Here is a 22,088-nt window from a genome sequence, read left to right as displayed (position 1 = left end):
CTGCATACCACCTGTTTCTAAATGCAGGAGGCAGCAGGATTCTGCGTTATTGAAAATGAGCGTTTCCAAACTCTGACTCTTAGAAGAATAATCACCTGCACGGAATTTCTTGATAGAAAGTTGTTGGATTTTTATTAAACAAAGAAATGGGCAGATAGAAAGAGGATAATTCAATTACATTTCTGTACAGCTGTAATGTTGGTGAGTTTCACAATCAGCCCATACATCCAAACGTTTCTGTTTGGATGTATGGGCTGTCAAGACCAGAAAGTAGTTTTTTGCCACTCAGTAGGTGTACCACATACTGTAACTCTAGGTATGATGATGTCATGTGCATTGCCTCGATGGGGAAAATAGATGAGTATTCCTACATAGTGAAATATCACAACATCCCTGATAATTAATCTCTACTAAGATTATGTTCCCTTTCTCTCCTATAGTGTAATGTTTATTTATTCAGGGACCATGCACAAATGCATTAAAATACGATGATAAGAGATTATATTAGCTAGCAAAGTTCCATCTGTAGACCCAGGGCAAAACAACTACAGACTCACTCACACCTAACATCAAGCACACTGTTCAAAGCACTGTAATTATGTCTTGTGTTAAAAAAGTTGACATACTGAGTACTACAGTATATCTTAGCAGCTGACAGGAGAATGTTTTGGTATGTATAGTATGTTCGCAACTTGGCATTGTGTAAACATGCATGTACCTAAGCTAGACCAGGTTTGTGTGATCAGAGACCTTGTACAAACATTAACATTATGCCTCACCAAAGATATACTCTCCTACATCCTAGTCCTTTCATGGTCTTTTGATATTAAATATGCATTATGTGACTGTTAAAATTCCTAAGCAAACCCTTAAAACCATCACTGGCAACCTGAACAGTGTTCTGTTCACTTCAGAATCAGAAACGTGTAGAGTGGTCCTTTTAGGCCACGATTTATGAGTTCTGTTGGTCAGTGCATTCCTCAGTGAGATCAGGTACTGTACACAAAATAGTTTCATGTTTTTTTGTTTGGTTTGTTCTTTCCCGATACAGACCCCTTTATTTAAATTATTTGCTTAGATTTCATTTGATGGGGACCCTATTTTGGTGTTAATTCTTGTGTAGAAATAGTGTAACATATTTGGAATATGGTACCCATGGGTGGCCAAACTGGCCATCCATTTGTTTTCAGTTTTTCAATACTTTAAGTGCTGTTTAACAGTACTGAGAGTGTCAGAAAATGTTCATAAACTATCTTAACTTTGGCACAGTTCCATGGGGGGAAAGGGGCTTCTGAAACGGAGGCGTGTCCGACATAAATCGTCAGGACTCAGGTGTGTTTGGAATGCAGCTGACAGGAGGCTTTCCACAACACAGCAAGTTTCCCCTCAGGCTACTCTGAGTCAGCTGTCAACTGGCGTGTGCCTTTGTGTATGTGCATGTATGTGCTGTGCATGGTTTGGATGGATGTATGCATGGGTGTGTGTGTGTGTGTGTGTGTGTGTGTGTGTGTGTGTGTGTGTGTGTGTGTGTGGTGTCGGCATCATGTTATGCTTTAGCTATTGAAAAATAGCAGATCTACAAGCTCATAGCGCGCCACCGAGTGGCGCGCTACGAGCTTGTAGGTCTGCTATTTTATTTTAAATCGAAGAACGACTGACATTTTTTGAATCTGATCTCAGGTCAGAATGGGTTAATCAGACCAGTGTGTGTCCAGTGGAAACCTCGTATGAATCTGATCTCAGGTCAGAATGGGTTATAAAAATATTACTATTCACATCAGTATGCCCCATGCTAGTAACTAATATCTAACATAATATGTTGTGATACCATTCATTGGCTGTTTTAGCTGATCAATGTCCAGTACAGTAGGTAATACTGCAGCATGAAGAGACTATGAACAGACAATGATACACTTCATATGTAGCGTTTATTTTCCTTGTCATTCTCTTTCTGGCAGACACACCTTACCAAGTGAGTAATGGGTATTGGAGCGCGGATGCAGAACTTTCTCGGCAGGGTGCCTTGAGTGCCTTGAATTGTTCCAACGTAGCACCGGTAATGACGTCAGCGAGTTCACAGAAATGATTTTAATAGCTGATCTACAGCTCTTCGGGTTTGACCCGATGAATAGCCTTGGCTCGAAATGTTGTCAATACATTACATTGGATCAGATGAGTGTGCAGGTTGGCTTATTATTTTTCTTATGTCACTTTCCAACCCAGCACCTCAACTCAAAGTGATATGCATTACTTTTAGTTTTTGAATAGTTGTGTTGAAAGGGGTGAGCATCAGGGAATCGTCCGGCAAGTCCGGATCTCCTGCTGCCAGTGTTCACCACCATATTGATCTCTGCCCAAGACTGCATCCCCAGTTGGCCTGGAGGACTACCGCCCTGTAGTGCTGGCCTCAGTGGTCATGAAGTGCTTTGAGACGCTAGTTAAAGATTATGGGCCCTATTTTCGTCAGTGCCTTTCATACCCCTTTTATCCCTAAACTTATTTTTTTATATTTTGAAAAACATTTAAAAATTCTTCAACTAGCCGATCGACACATTGAGCGTGTAGATCGGCTCTTTGAACTATTCAAATTTGTTTTTAAAATACAAAAAAGGCAAAGACATTTAGGGATAATTAGTAAGGCATTGACGAAAACAGGGCCCTATATCTGCTCCTCTCTCCCCAGCACCTTGCACCATCGCAGGTTGCCTACATCCCAACAGAACAGATGAACCCTCTCCCACCTAAAGAAAAAACAGAAAAATACAATAGAGCACACACATCCACTAACTAAACGGCAGTTGCCGGCCCAAGGTAAATGATAGAAAAGAAAATAAGGTCTGCACACTGGAATAAGCTCAAAAGCTTAAAATTGACCCTCTCCCACCTCGACAACAGGGAAGGGTGTTATGTTAGCCTGTCATTTAGTCTTCAGTCCTGCCTTTAACACCATACTCCCCACCAGGCTAGATATCAAACTAGTGGACTGAGGTGGTCTGGGTGGGCAGACTGGGCACTCACATGTGTAAAACCCTCACAGCCACACAGGGTTGTGTGCTGTACTGCATGTAAAACCACTACTGTGTGGTCAGAAGCAACTTGACTCAAACAGCGACAAGAGAGCCTACCTGAGTGAGGTGGAGCCAGGACAACCACCTCTTCTTGAACATCAGAAAAACTGAGGAGATGTCCTACAGGAGAAGTCCTGTGTAGAAGTCCTACATCCCCCTCACCCAGTGGTGAGGGTGAGCACTGAGACGTTTTAACCCATTCTGACCTGAGATCAGATTCATACGAGGTTTCCGCCAGACACACACTGGTCTGATTAACCCATTCTGACCTGAGATCAGATTCTAAAAATGTCAGTCGTTCTTCGATTTTTCAAAAATAGCAGACCTACAAGCTCGTATCGCGCCACTCGGTGGCGCGATATGAGCTTGTAGATCTGCTATTTTTCAATAGCTAAAGCATGACATGATGCTGACACCAAAATGGGTGCCCGTTCAGAATGGGTTTTAAGTACCTCAGTGTGGGCACATCACTGACGTTATGCTAGATAGGAGAGTGTGAACTTGGGCAGCGATTCAGAAGTCCCGAGTTGGCGTTGGCTAGACCGCACAAGTCTTGCATCACATTGCTCTGAGGTTCTAACTTGGAAAGCGCAAAGAAAGAGACTGTGGCAAAGAAAGGCAGCCAAGACAATTCAAAGTCTCAGAGAAGGTCCTGAATAACTTATACTGTGCTACGTCCCAGAGCATCCTGACCGGGGCCTTTTCCTCCCAGGACTGCAGGCTGCAGCCCTGCGGAAAGTGGCACATTCATTGATTGATTGATTGAAATATTTATTAACAGTTTGTAGAGTTTACAGTACATTTTAAGCACAAACTCAATACAAAGAGTCAAAGACTGTTAACTGTGAGTGGACGACCCAATTAAGCATTACACTTGTTTACAACAGGGTCCACATTGTTCAATTCATCAAAACATTTAGAGACATACAAATAGACACTTCTATGTAGCTAAAGAACAGAACAGGAATTCATCATATAGGAAGCAAAAAGGGAAAAGATACATATACAGTGAGGGGAAATGGGGTGGGGGGCAGCACAGGGAGCACACCAGTTCCTGCATGACAGCAGCTGTTTGAAGAGAGCTAAAATGATTATGAAGGACACACACCACCCCAGCAACAGACTGTTTGTGCTTTTGTGTCGACAGGCAAGCACCTGAGGTGTCTCAAAGCTCTGGGCTTGAGATCCAGCGACGCTTTTTACCCTGGTTCTGTCAGAGCCCTGATCAAGCGCAAAGCAACCTGCAAACAGTAATGCAAAAAATATTTATCTGACTTTTAAAATACTGATGGCAGCACTTTCATGTGTCATGTCGGCCTACTGTAGGCCTACAGTAGGCCTACTCACATACAGGAGTATGCCTGAGACTTAAATTCTTTATTTTTCTTGGCTGGAGAAGTCTTTATTATTTGTGGTTTGTCATAACATGTCTTTCCTAGATCCCTTTAATCATTGATGCTGATGACACAAGTACATTTCCCATGCCACATGATGAAATAATAAGTAATTGTATGTGGTTTTTTACTCATGTCGTCTGTTCCAAAACCCATTATACTGATGTCACATCAGTAGACCACATTAACCACATTAGTTGTGGTTGAAAAGTAGTAGTAGCCTACTAAACAGACAACATACTCCAATGACTGGATATGCTGCCAGCATATACAGGTCATTCCTGTATTCATTCACTGTGCTACTTCACATTGGGGCCGTCTCGCGCCCAGAAGCCCAGGAGTCCATTAACTCAGGATCCGGCTGTACAAAAGTGTGTAAAAGGGTTATTTAACTCTACAAGTGTACAAATGTAACCAAATGGACCCTTTGCAGGTCCATGTGGACCTGTATTGGAACTCTCACAGTTAAAATACTTTTGAAATAACTCTCCAATACCGGTGGTTGGCATCATAGTTCACTTTCTTCGTTTGCATCTAGTCTGCAGCTTATTGATTCCTTTGCTTGGGGTGTGGGAGCAGCATTGAGACGTGTTGGAGGCTGAAGAAGCCCAAAACAAGGTGCCTCCATATTAACCCATTCTGACCTGAGATCAGATTCAGGCCCAGGCCGTAGCGTAACGGTCTGGGCACCGGACTGGTAATCCAGTCGCAGTGTGCCGCGGGTTCGACTCCCGGACCCGACACGGCCTTTACTGCATGTCATCCCCCCATCTCTCTCCCGTTTCCTGTCAGCCTACTGTCTGTCCCTTCAAAAATCAATAAAAGGCGTAAGCCGCAAAAAAAATATCTATAAAAAAAATAAAAAAAATAAAGATCAGATTCATACGAGGTTTCCGCCGGACACACACTGGTCTGATGAACCCATTCTGACCTGAGATCAGATTCTAAAAATGTCAGTCGCTCTTCGATTTTTCAAAAATAGCAGACCTACAAGCTCATATCGCGCCACTCGGTGGCGCGATATGAGCTTGTAGATCTGCTATTTTTTCAATAGCTAAAGCATAACATGATGCCAACACCAAAATGGGTGCCCGTTCAGAATGGGTTAAAGTTGTTGTGCATGTCGATGAATAGGCAGGTAATTGGATTCAAGCAATTACGCACAGCGTGGTGGGACAACGATGCTTGACACGCAAGTTGCGGCTCGACTTGTCATTCTTGTAATTGTCTTTTTAGATGCGAGTGCCAAGATTATTTGTACAATATTTGCGTGCCGTCAGTTCGGCTCGCCGAAGCCCAAAAGTGAAGAACAAGATGATCATGAGGGGGATAATGTTGGTGACTATATTGGTTTTATGACTTTAAAGCCGTTTTTGGCTTCAAATGTAATATTGTATGTAAAGCACCTTCAAATGCATATCAATCTGTTCTGTAGTGTCACGTCCTATACTTCACACTACTGGTTGCCCACAGACGGAAAGGTTTAGACATGTGCTCAAATAAAAATCAAACATAATAAAAAATGCTTTATTCTCTGTAGCTATTGTCCAAAACTTTAGCATACATAAATAAATAAGGCAAAATAAATAGTCACGACGTACAACCAGACCTCCTGAACACAGTCTGCCTCTCCCATCAGCAACACTTGCGCCTGATTAGGGACCTGGTTAAATACCTCGGCAACCTTGGCCTTGACCAAGCCCTGCAGCGACGTCATCAAATCACAAAATAACAACATGCCTCATATGGCTCCTACACCATCTATACATTCCTGGAATCTGTTAAGTCAATTGGATGAGCAGTTCTCCACAAACGTCCCGTCCCGAAGGGCCACCGATTCCGAACAGCGGCCATGCCCTGAACGGGCAATGCACTAGTACAAATAAATCTTGCCTTAATTGCCTATCATGTCATCTACAAACCAGTCCACACAACAGCCCACACATGCCTCAACACACCACATTAGCACACTGTGTGCGAGCACCCCCCCCACGCACGCACGCACGCACTCACACACACACGCACACGCACACACAAACCATTCTGAATTACATGTGGGCACATGATGTGAGGTTTCAAATGATCTTACTAGTGCTCAGTCAGTTTTCAGTTAGATGCACTTAACCTCTGGACCTCGGCTGTCAGCGCTTGTTAAAGCCATTAAGGCTTCATTCCAGTTCTACTGCCGCAGCCAAACCACCAAAGCTGGGCTTCATTTAAAGACTACTGTTCAGGGATGGCTCCTGAACTGCTGCGGGAACGCTTGTGGCAATGACAGTAGAATAATGGACATCCCAACCTAAAGCTGACTCATCATCCCCTATAAAGTAGAAGGGGGGGTGTTTGCATAGATAGAAGAGATACTGTAGAAAGTGAGAAAGAGACCAAACGAGGGTGTGAAAGGCGTGGGTGTGTGTGTGTGTGTGTGTGTGTGTGTGTGTGTGTGTGTGTGCGTGCGTGCGTGCGTGCGTGCGTGCGAGCGAGTGAGAGGTGCATGGAGGAGATAGAAGGCTGTATAAATATTGCATGTACTCAGTGCTGAGGCAGCAGAGGTTGCATATAGCCATCAGTGGGTGCAGCTGTCACATTATAACTGTATCAGTGATGCAGCCTGTTCCAAAACCGAGACCCAGACTATAGCCTGTCAAACGTAAGACAGACCAGATACAGCCCGCATGGAATTGTGGAAGAGAAGTTGCAATGATAAATGATTACAGTAAATCTCGGCTGCCCTAGTGCTCTCTTGTGCGACCCCATGTCCTCCTAAGATCGGATGCATGCCTTGTGTGATGCATTGCTTGATGTACAGTATAGTACAGTATAAACCTTTTATTTATTTATTGGTGTATGCATTTACTTATTTGTGTATTGTGTGGTCTATGACCACCATTTATATATGATTCCCTGGGATCCTGCAACATAATGTAAGGCTCCATTTGGCTCCAGCTGTGGCTGTAGTGAAATAAATTAAAATATAATTACATATAGGGCACATAGAGGCAAATATGGTGGCTTAAAGATTAAACGAGCAAGCTTGTGGCCTGCAGGGTCCAGGCAAAGTGCATGAGCATCAACCCTATACCTCCTCAAAACCCATTGTTTACGTGCTCTTGAGCAAGGCACTTGCACAGTGGCCAACAGTATCAGACTGAGGTTGGAGTGGACGTTCACAACCGTAACCTGGGTGAGAAATGAGAATGTGTGTGCATGTGAAGCATGTTGCACGTTCCTGCAACATTTGGGTAAAATATAAGAAATAAAAAGGGTATCAGATATACAACATTTGCATTCAAGTATACCAAATGTGATGGTATAGTCATTTGCTATTAGTTTAATTACTTAGAATCATAGCCTATATATATACCAAGGCCTATATGGCTGACCTCTTGCATGTAGGCCACCGTGGCATTGTTATTGCCCGTTCATCGTTGTCAGTGGGTTCACATGAAGGGTGGAACTACTGAGCAATATGCAGCTATGGAAACGTTCTGTCTGCTGCATAGGGAAATATAGGCAGGATATGCATTATGAAACCCGTGCTGTAGGCTAAGACAAGTGCAAGCAGGGGTTACAGTTCCTCAGTCAAACATTTTGTTTTACAACAGTACTAATTTCTGCTTTATTGGCTTATTATATAATTATGTAGGCTAGGCTACTTTCGTTGCGCGTGTGGTTCTTTTAAAGTTTCACCCCAACGTCGATTCACGAAGGAATCCAATCCATGGAACTGAACACCTCAAACTTTCTCGCAAAATCACAGTCAGTTTGTCAGGTCAGGATATTGCTCCGCTCTGGCTGGCTGAACGCGCAAAGGCGCAGGTGTAGCTCGGAAGTACTATAGTCGGAACCTCTGGAATCGTTATAGGTCGTCCCGAGTTTCATAAACAACTATCAGAAATATTCAAAGAGGTCAAGTGTTTAGAAAATTGCACGGAAGGATAGCCTACTCACCGCTCCAAGTAACACTGTTATGAAAAGGGACTTCATCCCGTTTCTCCTTTGCATCTCCCAATTATTCCCAGGAGGTCAACGAACCGACGAAATAACGAGAATTTGCGGGACTTATTTATTTCGAGGGCAAATAGACTCAGTTGTCATCGCTGCATTATTTGTATCCCTCTTTTTCGCCGGCAAAGTAAAAGCCTTCAACTAAAAACTCTTCTTTAAAAACTGCGTGTCTCCGAGATTGAAATAGCTCTGTCCGTTTTCCGAGTCACCGGAGAATAATATCGTCTCAAAACAGATAGCTGACTCGCTGAGATTCGCGCATTTTTGGACTACTGACTGACTTGACTTGTGCGCGCAACAGCAGCTCTGCTCGGAGCGCAGATGAGCGAAAAAAGGACGCACGGAGCTCTGAGTTGATGCTCTCCTCTGGACTCCCGTCTCATATATGACACCGCGCTGCCTCTCACCGTCTCTCAGGGCTAAGGAAACGCTCGAGTTCCTCTCCTCCACGCCCACTCCCATGAAGAACACGCACAAACGTGATTAATAATAACACACACACGCGCACACACACGCACGCACACACACACACGCACACACACACACACACACACACACACACACACACACACACACACACTGACACACGCACACACGGTAACTCTCTCACTCACACACACACACACACACACACACACACACACACACACACACACACACAAATCGAGTGACACACAAGACACATGCTCCCCTTTCCGATTCAGATGAGCATCATTGCTGGTCTGTTCAATAGCTTGTTTATTTAATTATTCTATCATTAGAGACACTATATTGGATATAGACTGAGGGAGATTATAGGGAAATGGGGCTTCTGTTTTGCCAATGTGTCAGACAAAAAACATCCTAACTGCAGGACCAAAGTCGGATTTCTAAAAGTATCCACAACTTCTCCATGCGGAATAGCCTACAATGTAGTGTCATCACTGTCTCAGCCACTGCAGCCAAGATACATTAAGTGTGTAATATAAATCTTCGCCCTTTAGCTCCGTCTGGCCCCTTTACTTCAAGTACGTGGGGCTGATATCAGCCAGTCTGCGTCTGCGGTCTACTTTATGTTCGTTGAAAGGTTGAATAGGTACCGGTATCCTCTCTCCCATGGTGTTGAACTGAACTTGTTTTACACCCTGAGGATGCCAGCACACAATACCAACAGTTTCCTATACCCAACAGAAAATAACTGAATAATTGTCTCCACCAGGCCGAAGGCATGGGGGGAGAGTATGTTTTGCACTCCGTCCGTCCGTCCGTCCGTGTGTGTGTGTGTCCGTCCGTCCGTGTGTCCGTCCGTGTGTCCGTGAGCAGCTAATCTCGGCCACCGTTAACCCGGTCGATGCCAAATTTTGCACACACACTCCCTGGATGCCAACGATGAACCTCTGCCCCAAACTTTCCAGAACGGCCTGTTATAGCGCCACCAGGAGGCCGCTTGGTGCAAAACAAGTTTTTGCACAGTACACCTACAGATTTCGTCCAAACATCACGCCAATAGGTACACAGTCTCTCTAGAGCCATTCAATGAAACCAGTCTTTCAGATTTCTCAGACTCCATCCTGATTGGTTAAGATTGGCTTCCAAAGTTCACAGGAGTGCTCAGTTTCAAACAAAATGCTGCAAATCATGAACACATCGCGTGATTTCCGTGAAATTGTGCACCCACATTCCCACTAGGCCGAGGACGAAATGCCACATGAACAATTTCAACTCAGCCTCAAGGTGGCGCTATAACTGGCCGAAAACTGTTTTCACCTCTAACTGCACGGATCTGTGGATAACTTTGTATGCCAACTCCCTAGAGGCCAAGGAAAAACCTTTGCCTGGAATTCTTCACATCTGCTCATCCTGGTGGAGACCTGTGCCCAGAAGGGCACTTTTTTTTTACCTGTACGCTGCTGGTGGTGGTGTTATCTGGGGGCTAGAGGCTATCTGGGGGGTCAATAAACCAAGTCGGTAAACGCCGGGACAACGCTCCACACGTCCCAAACTCTTCTCCCTTCTGGCTCCAAAACTGTGGAATGCACTTCCCATTGCAGTCAGAACTGCAGCATCACTCCCAATCTTCCGCCGTAGCCTGAAAACCCACCTTTTCAGACTCCATCATGGCCCATAGCACTTACCCTAACCCCTTAGATAGCATTTCTGTTGGCTTAGATAGCATTTGACACAGACTTATAGCATGTTATGTAGACAGCACTATAATTGTATTGTATATAGTCATAGCACGCCATAGTACATATGTATAGCATAGTAGTGAATATGTATAGTTTATTATGTATAGTGTATGTATAGTTTCATCATATAGATATTCCACTGTTACCTTCTTAGCTTACGCATGTTTCATGATAAATGCTTTTATGTGATGTATTCCCATGCTTTTGTTCTTGCCTAAATGTAAGTCGCTCTGGATTAAGAGCGTCTGCTAAATGCCTAAATTGTAAATTGTAAATTGTAAGTCGTCAATAAATAATAACGTCTGGGTTTCCAAGGCAAACTCGTCACTGACTCACTGTCACAGTGTTCTTCTGCTGCTGGGGCAGTAGCAGTTTCTTTTTCCCAAGAAAGGGATGTAGTAGTCGTTTCGTTTTCATTTTAGGTTTTAGCCTACTGACAGCAGCACAATGTAAAAACAATCTCACTCTCTCTGCCTCACAGAATGTTGAAATTGCGCACCTGCTGCTCGCCCCTGGAATATACCATAATATGGTATATTCCAGGGGCGAGCAGCAGGTGCGCAATTTCCCGTATCATGCATTTCCCGTATCTCAACATATTATGTTGAGATACGGGAAATGCATGTTGTGGGCAATATAATAATACCTTGTGAAAACGATCGTTTTGTTCAAATTTGCATTTGCAGCTATTTTACTGTAATTTAATAACAGAATAATCAACACAGATAGTCAAAGAGACATTCATTATACATACAGATTTATTTTAATAAGTAAGTAAATAAGTAAATTGTATTGTTCCGCTGGAGCCAAGGTATGGCAGCTGCCGTATCCCTGCCATACCCCTGCGTTCACTCTCTCTCTCTCTGTCTCTCTCTCTCTCTCTCTCTCTCTCTGTGGTATGTCCTTAAAATCCGTCTTCCCATGAAGACCTGAGGCTGATTGTACAAGTGCCTTCTAAAGCAGTAGTTCGGGGCCACGGTGGCACATTTGGTAGTGCTGTCGGTAGTGCCTCACAGCTAGAAGGTCCTGGGTTCGATTCCTGCTCGGGACGCTGTGGGTGCTGGCGTGTTTCCTCCTCCGCGTCATCAGTGCCCATATACCCGAGACGGGGTTGGCGAAAGGGCCTTTCTGTGTGGAGTTTGCATGTTCTCCCCGTGTCCCTATAGGGTAGGTATACCCTCACAAAGTGCATACTGTATAACGTGAGCTATACTTTAGTTTCAACACACCCATGTGATTTTCTTTCTTAGGATTTAAACGTTTACTGGAGTAAAACATATCGTTCAAGTAAGACATCTGTACTTTAACTCAAGTATGACTCTCAGGTACTTTATACACCACTGTTTATGTCTCCATCATGTTTAACATTTTAGGCAGAATTGGGCAGAAATCATGAATCAGTTTAGATACACCCATTCAGACTGACTATACTGTATGCATTAGACACATATACACCAGGGGATATACATTTGGGATGGTATCTTTTCTTTACTGTATAAACGAAAACTTTGTGTGTGTGTGTGTGTGTGTGTGTGTGTGTGTGTGTGTGTGTGTGTGTGTGTGTGTGTGTGTGTGTGTGTGTGTGTGTGTGTGTGTGTGTGTGTGTGTGTGTGTGTGTGTGTGTGTGTGTGTGTGTGTGTGTGTGTGTGCGTGTGTCAGAGTAATGGCATGATGCTGGTAGGAGGAATTTAATGAAATACAGTAGCACAGCACACATAATATGTACGTACGTACGCACACACACACACACACACACACACACACACACACACACACACACTCAGGTCTGGGAGGGGCTGAGCAAGGCGTGTGTGTGCATGTGTATGTTTATCACGGTAAGCATTTAAGAAACAGTCGGAGGTCTCCAGCAGCAGTGTGCTGCATGTGCGTGAGAGTGTGTATGTATGCTGTATGCTTTAGTGGGAGAGGAGAGGAGGAGAGACAGAGTTGCTCCACACAGAGGTATACAAAAGATGGTGAATCCTATGAGAGACTACAGAGACCATTATAGATGATTCTCTTTGCTGAGGTCAAACAGGTCACAGCTGGAGAAGTACACAGACTGGATGTAATGACTCTCTCTGTCTCTCTCTCTCTGTCTCTCTGTCTCTCTCTCTCTCTCTCTCTCTCTCTCTCTCTCTCTCTCTCTCTCTCTCTCACTCTCTCTCTCTCTCAGTGCGGCATCAGTTCAGCCAAAGCTATAAGATATGACAAGGTGACGGTGATTTTTTTTGGGTAGGCTATAGCCCAGTTATTTGCGTCTCAGTTATTTGCGTCCCTATTTTCCTCAGGTATGTGTGGGTAGTTGCCGATTTTGTGGGGGCATATTTTCCACAATTTCCTAGAAATATTAAGTCGGATATGGGGTCCATTCTTTCAATTCATTCAGAATTTGAATCCGTCTCTGCTTGGGGATGAGTGAGGTCTGCTGGACTTTTGTTTTAAAAGTAGCTTATACTGTGATTGGATTGTATGGATTGTATTGGATTGGATTATGGATGTATCATGTACCTAAACATTTTTTATATAGGATGTTGTGTACTGTTGTTGTCTCCACCAGGCCGAAGGCATGGGGGGAGAGTATGTTTTGCACTCCGTCCGTCCGTGTGTGTGTGTGTCCGTCCGTCCGTGTGTCCGTGAGCAGCTAATCTCGGCCACCGTTAACCCGGTCGATGCCAAATTTTGCACACACACTCCCTGGATGCCAACGATCAACCCAAACTTTCCAGAACGGCCTGTTATAGCGCCACCAGGAGGCCGCTTTGTGCAAAACAAGTTTTTGCACAATACACCTACAGATTTTGTCCAAACATCACGCAAGTTGGTACACAGTCTCTCTAGAGCCATTCAACGAAACGGGTCTTTCAGATTTCTCACACTCCATCCTGATTGGTTAAGATTGGCTTCCAAAGTTCACAGGAGTGCTCAGTTTCAAACAAAATGCTGCAAATCATGAACACATCGCGTGATTTCCGTGAAATTGTGCACCCACATTCCCACTAGGCCGAGGACGAAATGCCACATGAACAATTTCAACTCAGCCTCAAGGTGGCGCTATAACTGGCCGAAAAGTGTTTTTACCTCTAACTGCACGGATCTGTGGATAACTTTGTATGCCAACTCCCTAGAGGCCAAGGAAAAACCTTTGTCTGGAATCTGCTCTTTATAGCGCCACCAGGAGGCCGACATATGTAAAACACATTTTCTATTATTACTCCTTCAGATTTTATCCAAATTTCACGCAAATCGGTACACATGATCTCCATAGTCATGTATCAAGACAGGTTTGTTTGATTTCTTATATTCCATCCTGATTGGCCACGATTGGCTCCTACAGTTTTCAGGAGTAGCCCACTTTGTACAAATTGCCACAACTCCTCAACGCAGCGTCCGATTGCGATGAAACTGTGCACGCATATTCCCACTAGGCTGAGGAAGAATCCTGGTGGAGACCTGTGCCCAGAAGGGCACTTTTTCTAGTTCCCAAATGTAACCCATTTAGACCTGAGGCCGATTCTACAAAAATTGCTTCTAATGTTGTGTTCACACGGGCATGATGAAACAATGCAGTCTACCATTCATTGTCAATGGAGGCCAGAGACGTGACGTTGCAAAGACGAAATGATGCATGTAGCTGCTCCAAATCAACTCGCAACACATTTTTGCATCGTTTCATCTGCCCGTCTGAACGCACCATGAATCCTGACAGTTTTCTGAAAAACCTATGTTTCTATGTCAGTGGGAGGAGACCCCGTAGACAGACTACGGATAATCGGTTGAAGATGGATGAATGGATGGATCAAGGACCCCCAGAATTATCTGTATTTGGCCGCGGACCCCCATCTGAAAATATGTTGTTCATGCAGGGACGGACCCCCCAGAAGCAAATTTGAGTTAAAACGTTTGCTCTGAAAGAATATATAGTCAAAGATGTGCGCCACATTTTCACGATTTTTCAAAAATAGCAGATCTACAAGCTCGTAGTGCGGCACGCAGTGCTTGTAGATCTGCTATTTTTCAATAGGCCTATAGCTAAAGTTTAAAATAATTCTGAAAACACCAAAAGGGTTTAAAATGCATTTTAAAATCTCTGAAACCTCACCTTTTCCCAGGTCTCCTGACTTCACTGACCACTCATTGGAGCACTATGAATTCATCGTATTTTCTCAAAGTCCAATATGATCTTGTTTTAGGCTCACGGTTGTATATTTCAGAAGGGATTGATATGGAAACAGCTGGAAAGGATTGCTCCAAGACGGTCGAGGGTGGAGACAATTCATCAATGACCTATGTTCTGAGAGGAATACAAAAGGTACAAAAGTACAAGGAACATCATTTCTTTCTGAAATGGGAAAATAGGAAAATAAGATATAATTAAAATATAAATCTTATTAGCTTTGCTTTAAAAGAAGTTTTAACAGTTTTAATGTGATGCTTAAAAACTGATTGCTGCTTCTCCTTTGGCGTTCAGAAAGCACACCTGTCCAAGATTACCCAAGAAGTCTGGATGGTTCATGATGTAGCACAGAAGATCAGAAGAGTCGAACAGAGCCAGTGTAAAAATGTAAGAATTGCAGTGATATGATGCCTACCTAATCTCAAACCTCCCCTAATTTATTTGTATATCATAATCACACCCTTTGCCCCTCACTTAACATTGGGCAGAAAATGGGGCACACATATAGCTGGTCGATGAAGCGAGGGATGGACAGAAGGAGAGAGAGAGGGGTTGATGGACATGGATCACAGATGTGTGGGTCCCATAGGAAGATAGAGGGACTGTGACCATCTGGCTGACCTCTCCAAGATACGCCAAGATACTGCACAAAATGGACCGCAGTACAATTAAACCAATCAATCAATTATCTACATGAAGCATATTTGTTGATCTGTAATATGGCTATTGGCTATACAGTAGGCTATTATAGTCCTCACATTCACTGTAAAATCATCAATGTTAATAACTCTCTTACTACTTATCACCACTTTAATTGGGTTTATAGACTTATAGTAGTGCTATACTGTATGTATATTGTGCATTGTACTTAAACAATTTGTCAATTATGCTCAAAAACAGTGCAAACGTGTTATAATTTCGCTATTTTTTTCTTTATTTTTGAGAAATTTAAAAGAACATGGATATTATTGTTACAACCGTATTATCGAGGTATTTGGTAAAAAAAATAATAATATGGTAATGTTAGATTTCGTCCATTTCGCCCAGCACTAAGTTGTGTAGTTTGAAAGTTTTCCTTGTAGACAGCACGATATCACTCTCAGGTCAGTTATTGCTGTGAGTGCTCTCAGAGTAATCTAAGGGCTTTCTTCTCCCACTCACACGATGCCCCTTCCATCTATTACAGTACATTAGACGGGAAGCTAGCTAGGAGATGTTGGATCACATTGCCTGCAGCGGTACTATAGTCTATTGCTGCCCATGTCACATGATTGACAGGTGGTCTCCACTTCAGACTGAGGGAGAAGAATGGAAACCTAGCTCGATTTCTGTTATAGCAGAAACAATACTGGCACTGAGAGACGTGTGCCTGTCGTAAAAATATGCTTGCATGGAATTACACTCCAACAAGAACATTTATAATACAAGACACATACAGCACAGAGGCAGGTAGACCTGCTTTACTGCGCGGCGCACACGCACGCACGCGCACACACACACACACACACACACACACACACACACACACACACTTTGTCCTTAGGGCTGGCCACCTGCAACAGAGTTTTGTATCGTTTGGAACCTGAGATGGGACAGTGGATGTTTCCTGGACCTCCGTTTCCCTGTTCATTTACTGATGACAGATGGTGTGTGTGTGTGTGTGTGTGTGTGTGTGTGTGTGTGTGTGTGTGTGTGTGTGTGTGTGTGTGTGTGTGTGTGTGTGTGTGTGTGTGTGTGTGTGTGTGTGTGTGTGTGTGTGTGTGTGTGTGTGTGTGTGTGTGTGTGTGTGTGTGTGTGTGTGTGTGTGTGTGTGTGTGTGTGTGTGTGTGTGTGTGTGTGTGTGTGTGTGTGTGTGTGTGTGTGTGTGTGTGTGTGTGTGTGTGTGTGTGTGTGTGTGTGCGTGCGTGTGCGCGCGCGCGCGCGTCCAGTCCACATCTGCCAGTCACTTTGTCTATATTTCTGTCATGTATGTGTGTGGATCTGAGTGCACGGGTCGGCTAACTGCCACTTTGTCTTACTAAGCAGTGTCTGATTTCCAAATCTGCCCACAGAAAGCGAATAAGTTAAGTAGGTTAAGCTGATGCAACCTGTTAGCTTAAAGATCAATTAAGTTAGGCATTAAATGGGCCACACTTATAGTTGGCTTAGTTTCACAGTCACCACCTCTCACACCTATAAGGGATATAGGCTAGGCCTACTGCGCAATGGATCTCTCTCTGTCCGTCGGTCCGCCTGTCATTCATTCTCTGGAACCAATATTTACATTATTTACCCACCAATAACAGCTCACCCATAGTCCTCCTTTTCATTTCTTGTGTGAGCTATACAACAATACATATCTCTTATGTGAATATCAGCAGCCAAAGGATGTGTGGCTGCGTGTTTGTGACTTTGTGTGTGTCTGTCTTGTCTGTCTGCATCTGGGTGTGTGTGAACATCAGTTTACATGCACATTTGCGTGTGTTTTAAAAGATTCTCTTCCCTGAATGATGAATCAATGAGAAGAAACGTGTTGTTTTGTACTTGTAGTGTTGCCCTAATGAGGACAGACAATGAAGGGGCTTATTTGGGGTGAACAGTCATTTGCATTGATCAGATGTGCCCAGACGTAGTTCAGTTTGACATGTTGGCATTGGTGAGCCCTAGGCTCAATGCAAGCCATTATGCACAGACGGATGCTGGGCAGTGTTGCCAGATCTTGGGAGAGAAATAAGCAACCATTCTACAAAAACACACCAGTTTTGGAGATATGGCTTATAGAGCATGGGTTTTCAACAGGTGGTCCGTGGACCACTGGTGGTCCGTGAAGGTGTTGCATGTGGTCCCTGACCATGCATTTAGTAATGTAGGAAAGTGAAGATTCGTATTTGAATTTATTGTATTGACCACAAGTTGAGAAACAATGCAGTAAATAATCTGGTGACAATGATGACGCATCGATGTTGTCAGTTACTGGGAAGACGGATGTCAAGAACTTCCACAGAAAAGTGAGTTAGAATCTCAAGCGAAACCGTACGGGATTGCCTGGTTGAGTCACCATTATAAGGAAATGTGCCCATAATGAATCGCAAGTCTCTGCTTACTGAGTCATAGAATAAGTTACAATGAACAGCAACATGAGTTTAATATGGAAGGTTAATTTCTTTCCCCCACACCACGACCATATCCCCCCTCCCAACACAACAATGGTCCCCAGGTTGATTTTCAGTCAGGGTGGTGGTCCCCAGGTTGATTCTCAGTCAGGGTGGTGGTCCCTGGTTCATACTCAGTTGAAAACCCCTGTTATAGAGTAATGTATGCCTTAGTTATAGAGTAATGTCTTGCAGAAAACAGCGAGTTGAATAAATAAATTCAGTTTTTCTCCTCTGGTGAAAAGCTGGAGGTTGCACGATGGCACGCTCTCAGTCAAATCTGGTCACACATATATATGGGCTTATCGGTTATCAGCCGATCTGCTATTGTAGATCTGCTATTTTCAAAAGAAATCTTGAAAAAAGTGACATGTAGAAGATATTTTAAAACATTTTAACAACACAAATATGGTACGGGGGTCCCTGGCACGACATATTTTCACATGGCGGTCTGCTGATTTAGATAACATTAGCAACTTAAGCAAGCCCAAATAAGCAACTACACTTTAGAAACAAGCCCCCCAAAAAATGCAACCCGCAACTACCAATATTAAAGTAACTTTACAGAAGAACAAGCCCAAAGTTGCTTATATAATAAGCGGGCATGGCAACCCTGATGCTGGCGTGTGGACGACATGGGGCAAACACATGAACACACTTTTGATTGATTGAATTGATTGATTGATTGATTGATTGAAATATTTATTAACAGTTTGTAGAATTTACAGTACATTTTAAGCACAAACTCAATACAAAGACTGTCAACTGTGAGTGGACGACCCAATTAAGCATTACACTTGTTTACAACAGGGTCCACATTGTTCAATTCACATTGTTCAAGTGAAACCCCATACTACACAGAGTCAGACACGTATACAGGCTGTTGTGCATGCTCAGAGATTCAAACAAATATGTGTATACTTGTGTACACGTATTGTACAGAAATTGATACACACACACACACACACACACACACACACACACACACACACACACACACACACACACACACACACACACACACACACACTTCTCTTGGATATTACCAGGATGCAGGATGGTTCATTGAGCAAGACCAAGCATGAGCAAATTTCATTTCATTTAAAAAAAAAAAAAATGTTAGTAGGCCTACATTAGAACGAAGTCTGCAGTTCATTTAGCTTTAGTAAAAACATATGAATGTATTTTATATGGTTTTCATGTTTTATGAAGGAAAACACAATGTGCCAGAAAATCATCAACAGTCCTGAACTAATTGGAATAATGAGGGACAGAGAATCAGAATCAATGATAATCAGAAATACGGTAAATACCATTTCTTTTTTACATGTAATCCGATTTCTCAGAAGTTTTCTTTTTCGGTACTATAGGGGGGGGCGAGAAAAACACATGACATGAAGCCAGCTGGTGGATATCCCACAATGCTACTAATAAGAAAAGTACAATGCTGCCCCCTGCTGTCTTGTTCTCTCATGGCTGATTAGCGTTGTAATCTTTACCCCTTGTGTTTCAAGATAGTGATTGTTCTGTACATTGGGCCTCCTCATTTTCCGTTTAACTGCCACCGATTCTGCCCTGCTACTTTGTAAAGATACTTTCATCTTCTCTTACAGGTTATCACATTCCATTCATGGACCCAGCAAGAAGTGTGGGATTTGGCTTCAAAGACTCATGTTTGAGGTGAATTTGCCCCCAAGGATTAATCGTAACATGAGTCAGGATGGAATTGTCTCAATTTTGTAGTAGCTGACAGACACTAAGAACACCATGATGAAAATATAGTTTTCTCTGAATTCTCATAGCTTTTACTCCCTGCTCGACCTTTTTTTGCGAATCCGTGTGACTGTGTGGCTTACTTACTTTTATGCCTATCGCTCCTTTTCATGGAGCATAGGCCGTTGACTACAGTCCGCCAGAGTCCTCTATCCTGGGCCTTCTTTTCCAGCTGTTTCCATGTCAGTCCACACTGCTTGATGTCAGTCTCAAGGTCCCTGCGCCAGGTGTTCTTCGGCCTTCCCCTCTTTCGTGTGCCTTGCGGGTTCCATCTAAGGGAATCTGTTTGAACTGAAATTATACATGTTATTCACTTTCATTATTGTCGCTTGTTGATAGTCTATTTTTACAATTTTGGAATTTTTAGAACCACAATCATTATCAGGTGTATTTGTCACAGGGTGGCCCTTACTTATCTGCGAAAATAATCTGGGCTTCATGTGGCTAAGAACCACTTTGCTACTTTGATATTATAAACACATAAATACGCACACACGCACACGCACGCACACACACACACGCACACACACACACACACACACACACACACACACACACACACACACACAGAGGGATTAGACCTGCTCTCGGTCTTCTGTCTCTGTTTCAGTCCAGATAGTGTTGTGTGAAGGGAGAAGCACGTGGAGCTCACTGATAGTTCACTAACAGTTTCCATTATAGCAGAGATAACACACTGCTCTGTCCTCTCTGTACAGAGGAAACAACATTCACAGCACATTCACACCATCCACTATGCATGGCCAGCGCAGGCTCAATCTATCCACTATCCAAGCCCTGTTTTATACTTTGTCGTATATCAGTGTCACACAAAAATAGAGCCAACAGATAATTGAATAAGCTGACATCATAGACTGAACTCCAAGCTGTACTTAATACTCTGACAGATGGGTACAATGGATACTCTTGGCATTGGGTACAACCAGGTGTAACGTGTGTATCTCATAAAACGAAGGGGCATGAATTCCCAACAGTCCCTTACACTGCAAAATCCTTTGCCGTTTTAATTGAACTGTGCAAAGAATTCTTCTATTTGTACAATCTTAAAAAAAAAAACGACTGTAGATTAACTTAGGATGTTGCGGTGTCCTGTAAGAATCTTTAATGGCTTTTTAAAATGATTTAATGTTAACATTCACAAGTCACTCAACACCAAAGGCAGGTGGTGGCAACTGCCATGTCCAATGTGTGCCAAAACAACTTGTTCATTGTATAGAACCAGTCACAGAGCGTGGTAGCACATTACCTTAATACCCTTAATAGAGCCACACCCAAAGTAATGTTTACCAGAATGTTCTCAAAATAATCTCTTGCTGTACAGACCACATTCCAGTATCATGCACACAATATACACAACAGAGATGTGCCAATTAGGGCTCAAATATCAGTGTCAAATCCCTGCCTTTGATCCTTTTGAAGTCACTTAATAAACAATAACAAAAGGAAGAAAAACACATATAGTACAAACAAACATGAAATAATTAAATTAAAATTAAAATGAAGTTGACATTGCGTTTAAAAACTTTGCATGTTACATCCCATTCCCTTATTCTATCTGTTCCGTCCCAAATACTGTCCATTTGGACCATTTGTCCTCCATCTGTTCTTCCTGCAGTCTCAGTTTCTCCATGAGATGTATCTCCTGAATCAACTCCTCCCATTGTCCCTGTGTTGGAGGTTCTATCTGTCCCCATTTTCTTGTTATAGATTTCTTTCCTGCCGCCAATACAATGTTTACCAGATATCTATCCTCTCCTCGTATCTTTCCCCCCATCAAGTTTCCTAGATACAAAACTTCACACTTCATAGGCACCTCATATCCCAACATCTTTTGTATGTATCATTTTCCAAACATCCTCAATTTTTGGGACATTTCCAAAGCACATGTGAGTGATCCACATTTACATCTCCACAACCCCTCCAACATTGTATCCAGTTTGCTCTTGATTTTTGCTTAGATTTTCCCAAGAGAATTCCCTCCATATCCGTGAATTGGTAGATGATTGGTGCATTTTCCACATATGTATCCAATCTTTTTCTGTGATTTCTATGTTTAGTTCTGCTTCCCATTTCCTTTTAATATATTCCGTTGAATGACTGCCACTCATCAAAGTTGTATATATTGCTGATATAATTTGAATCTTTTCCCCCTATATATATATATTGTATATATTTTTAATAATTTGGACAATACCATTCACTTCTATGGAGGGCCTCCCTTTGATTTCCTTAGTATAATAATCCCTTAGTTGAAGATACCTGAAGAAATCATGTTTATGTTATGTATTTAACACTCAGATCTGTGAAACTTTCCAATGCCCCATTTTTCTCCAAAACACACCAGGCTGTCA

At 43.0% G+C, this 22,088-nt stretch overlaps 1 protein-coding gene across 1 annotated transcript in view; it reads right to left on the bottom strand.

Moving 5' to 3' along the window:
• Positions 1-8,835, bottom strand: part of ngfrb (nerve growth factor receptor b) — a 37,170-nt gene extending 28,335 nt beyond the window's left edge. Inside the window, exon 1 of the mRNA XM_083787051.1 lies at positions 8,414-8,835. Within this exon, the coding sequence (XP_083643177.1) occupies positions 8,414-8,467 (54 nt within the window). The 5' untranslated portion in view covers positions 8,468-8,835. The remainder of the gene's footprint in view (positions 1-8,413) is intronic.
• Between the last annotated feature and the right edge of the window lie 13,253 nt (positions 8,836-22,088).

This window comes from Protomyctophum parallelum (assembly GCF_964188405.1).
Source record: "Protomyctophum parallelum genome assembly, chromosome: 17".
Lineage (NCBI taxonomy): Eukaryota > Metazoa > Chordata > Actinopteri > Myctophiformes > Myctophidae > Protomyctophum > Protomyctophum parallelum.
The sequence above is the reverse complement of the archived record's forward strand: the minus strand, read 5'-3'. Positions and strand labels throughout refer to the sequence as shown.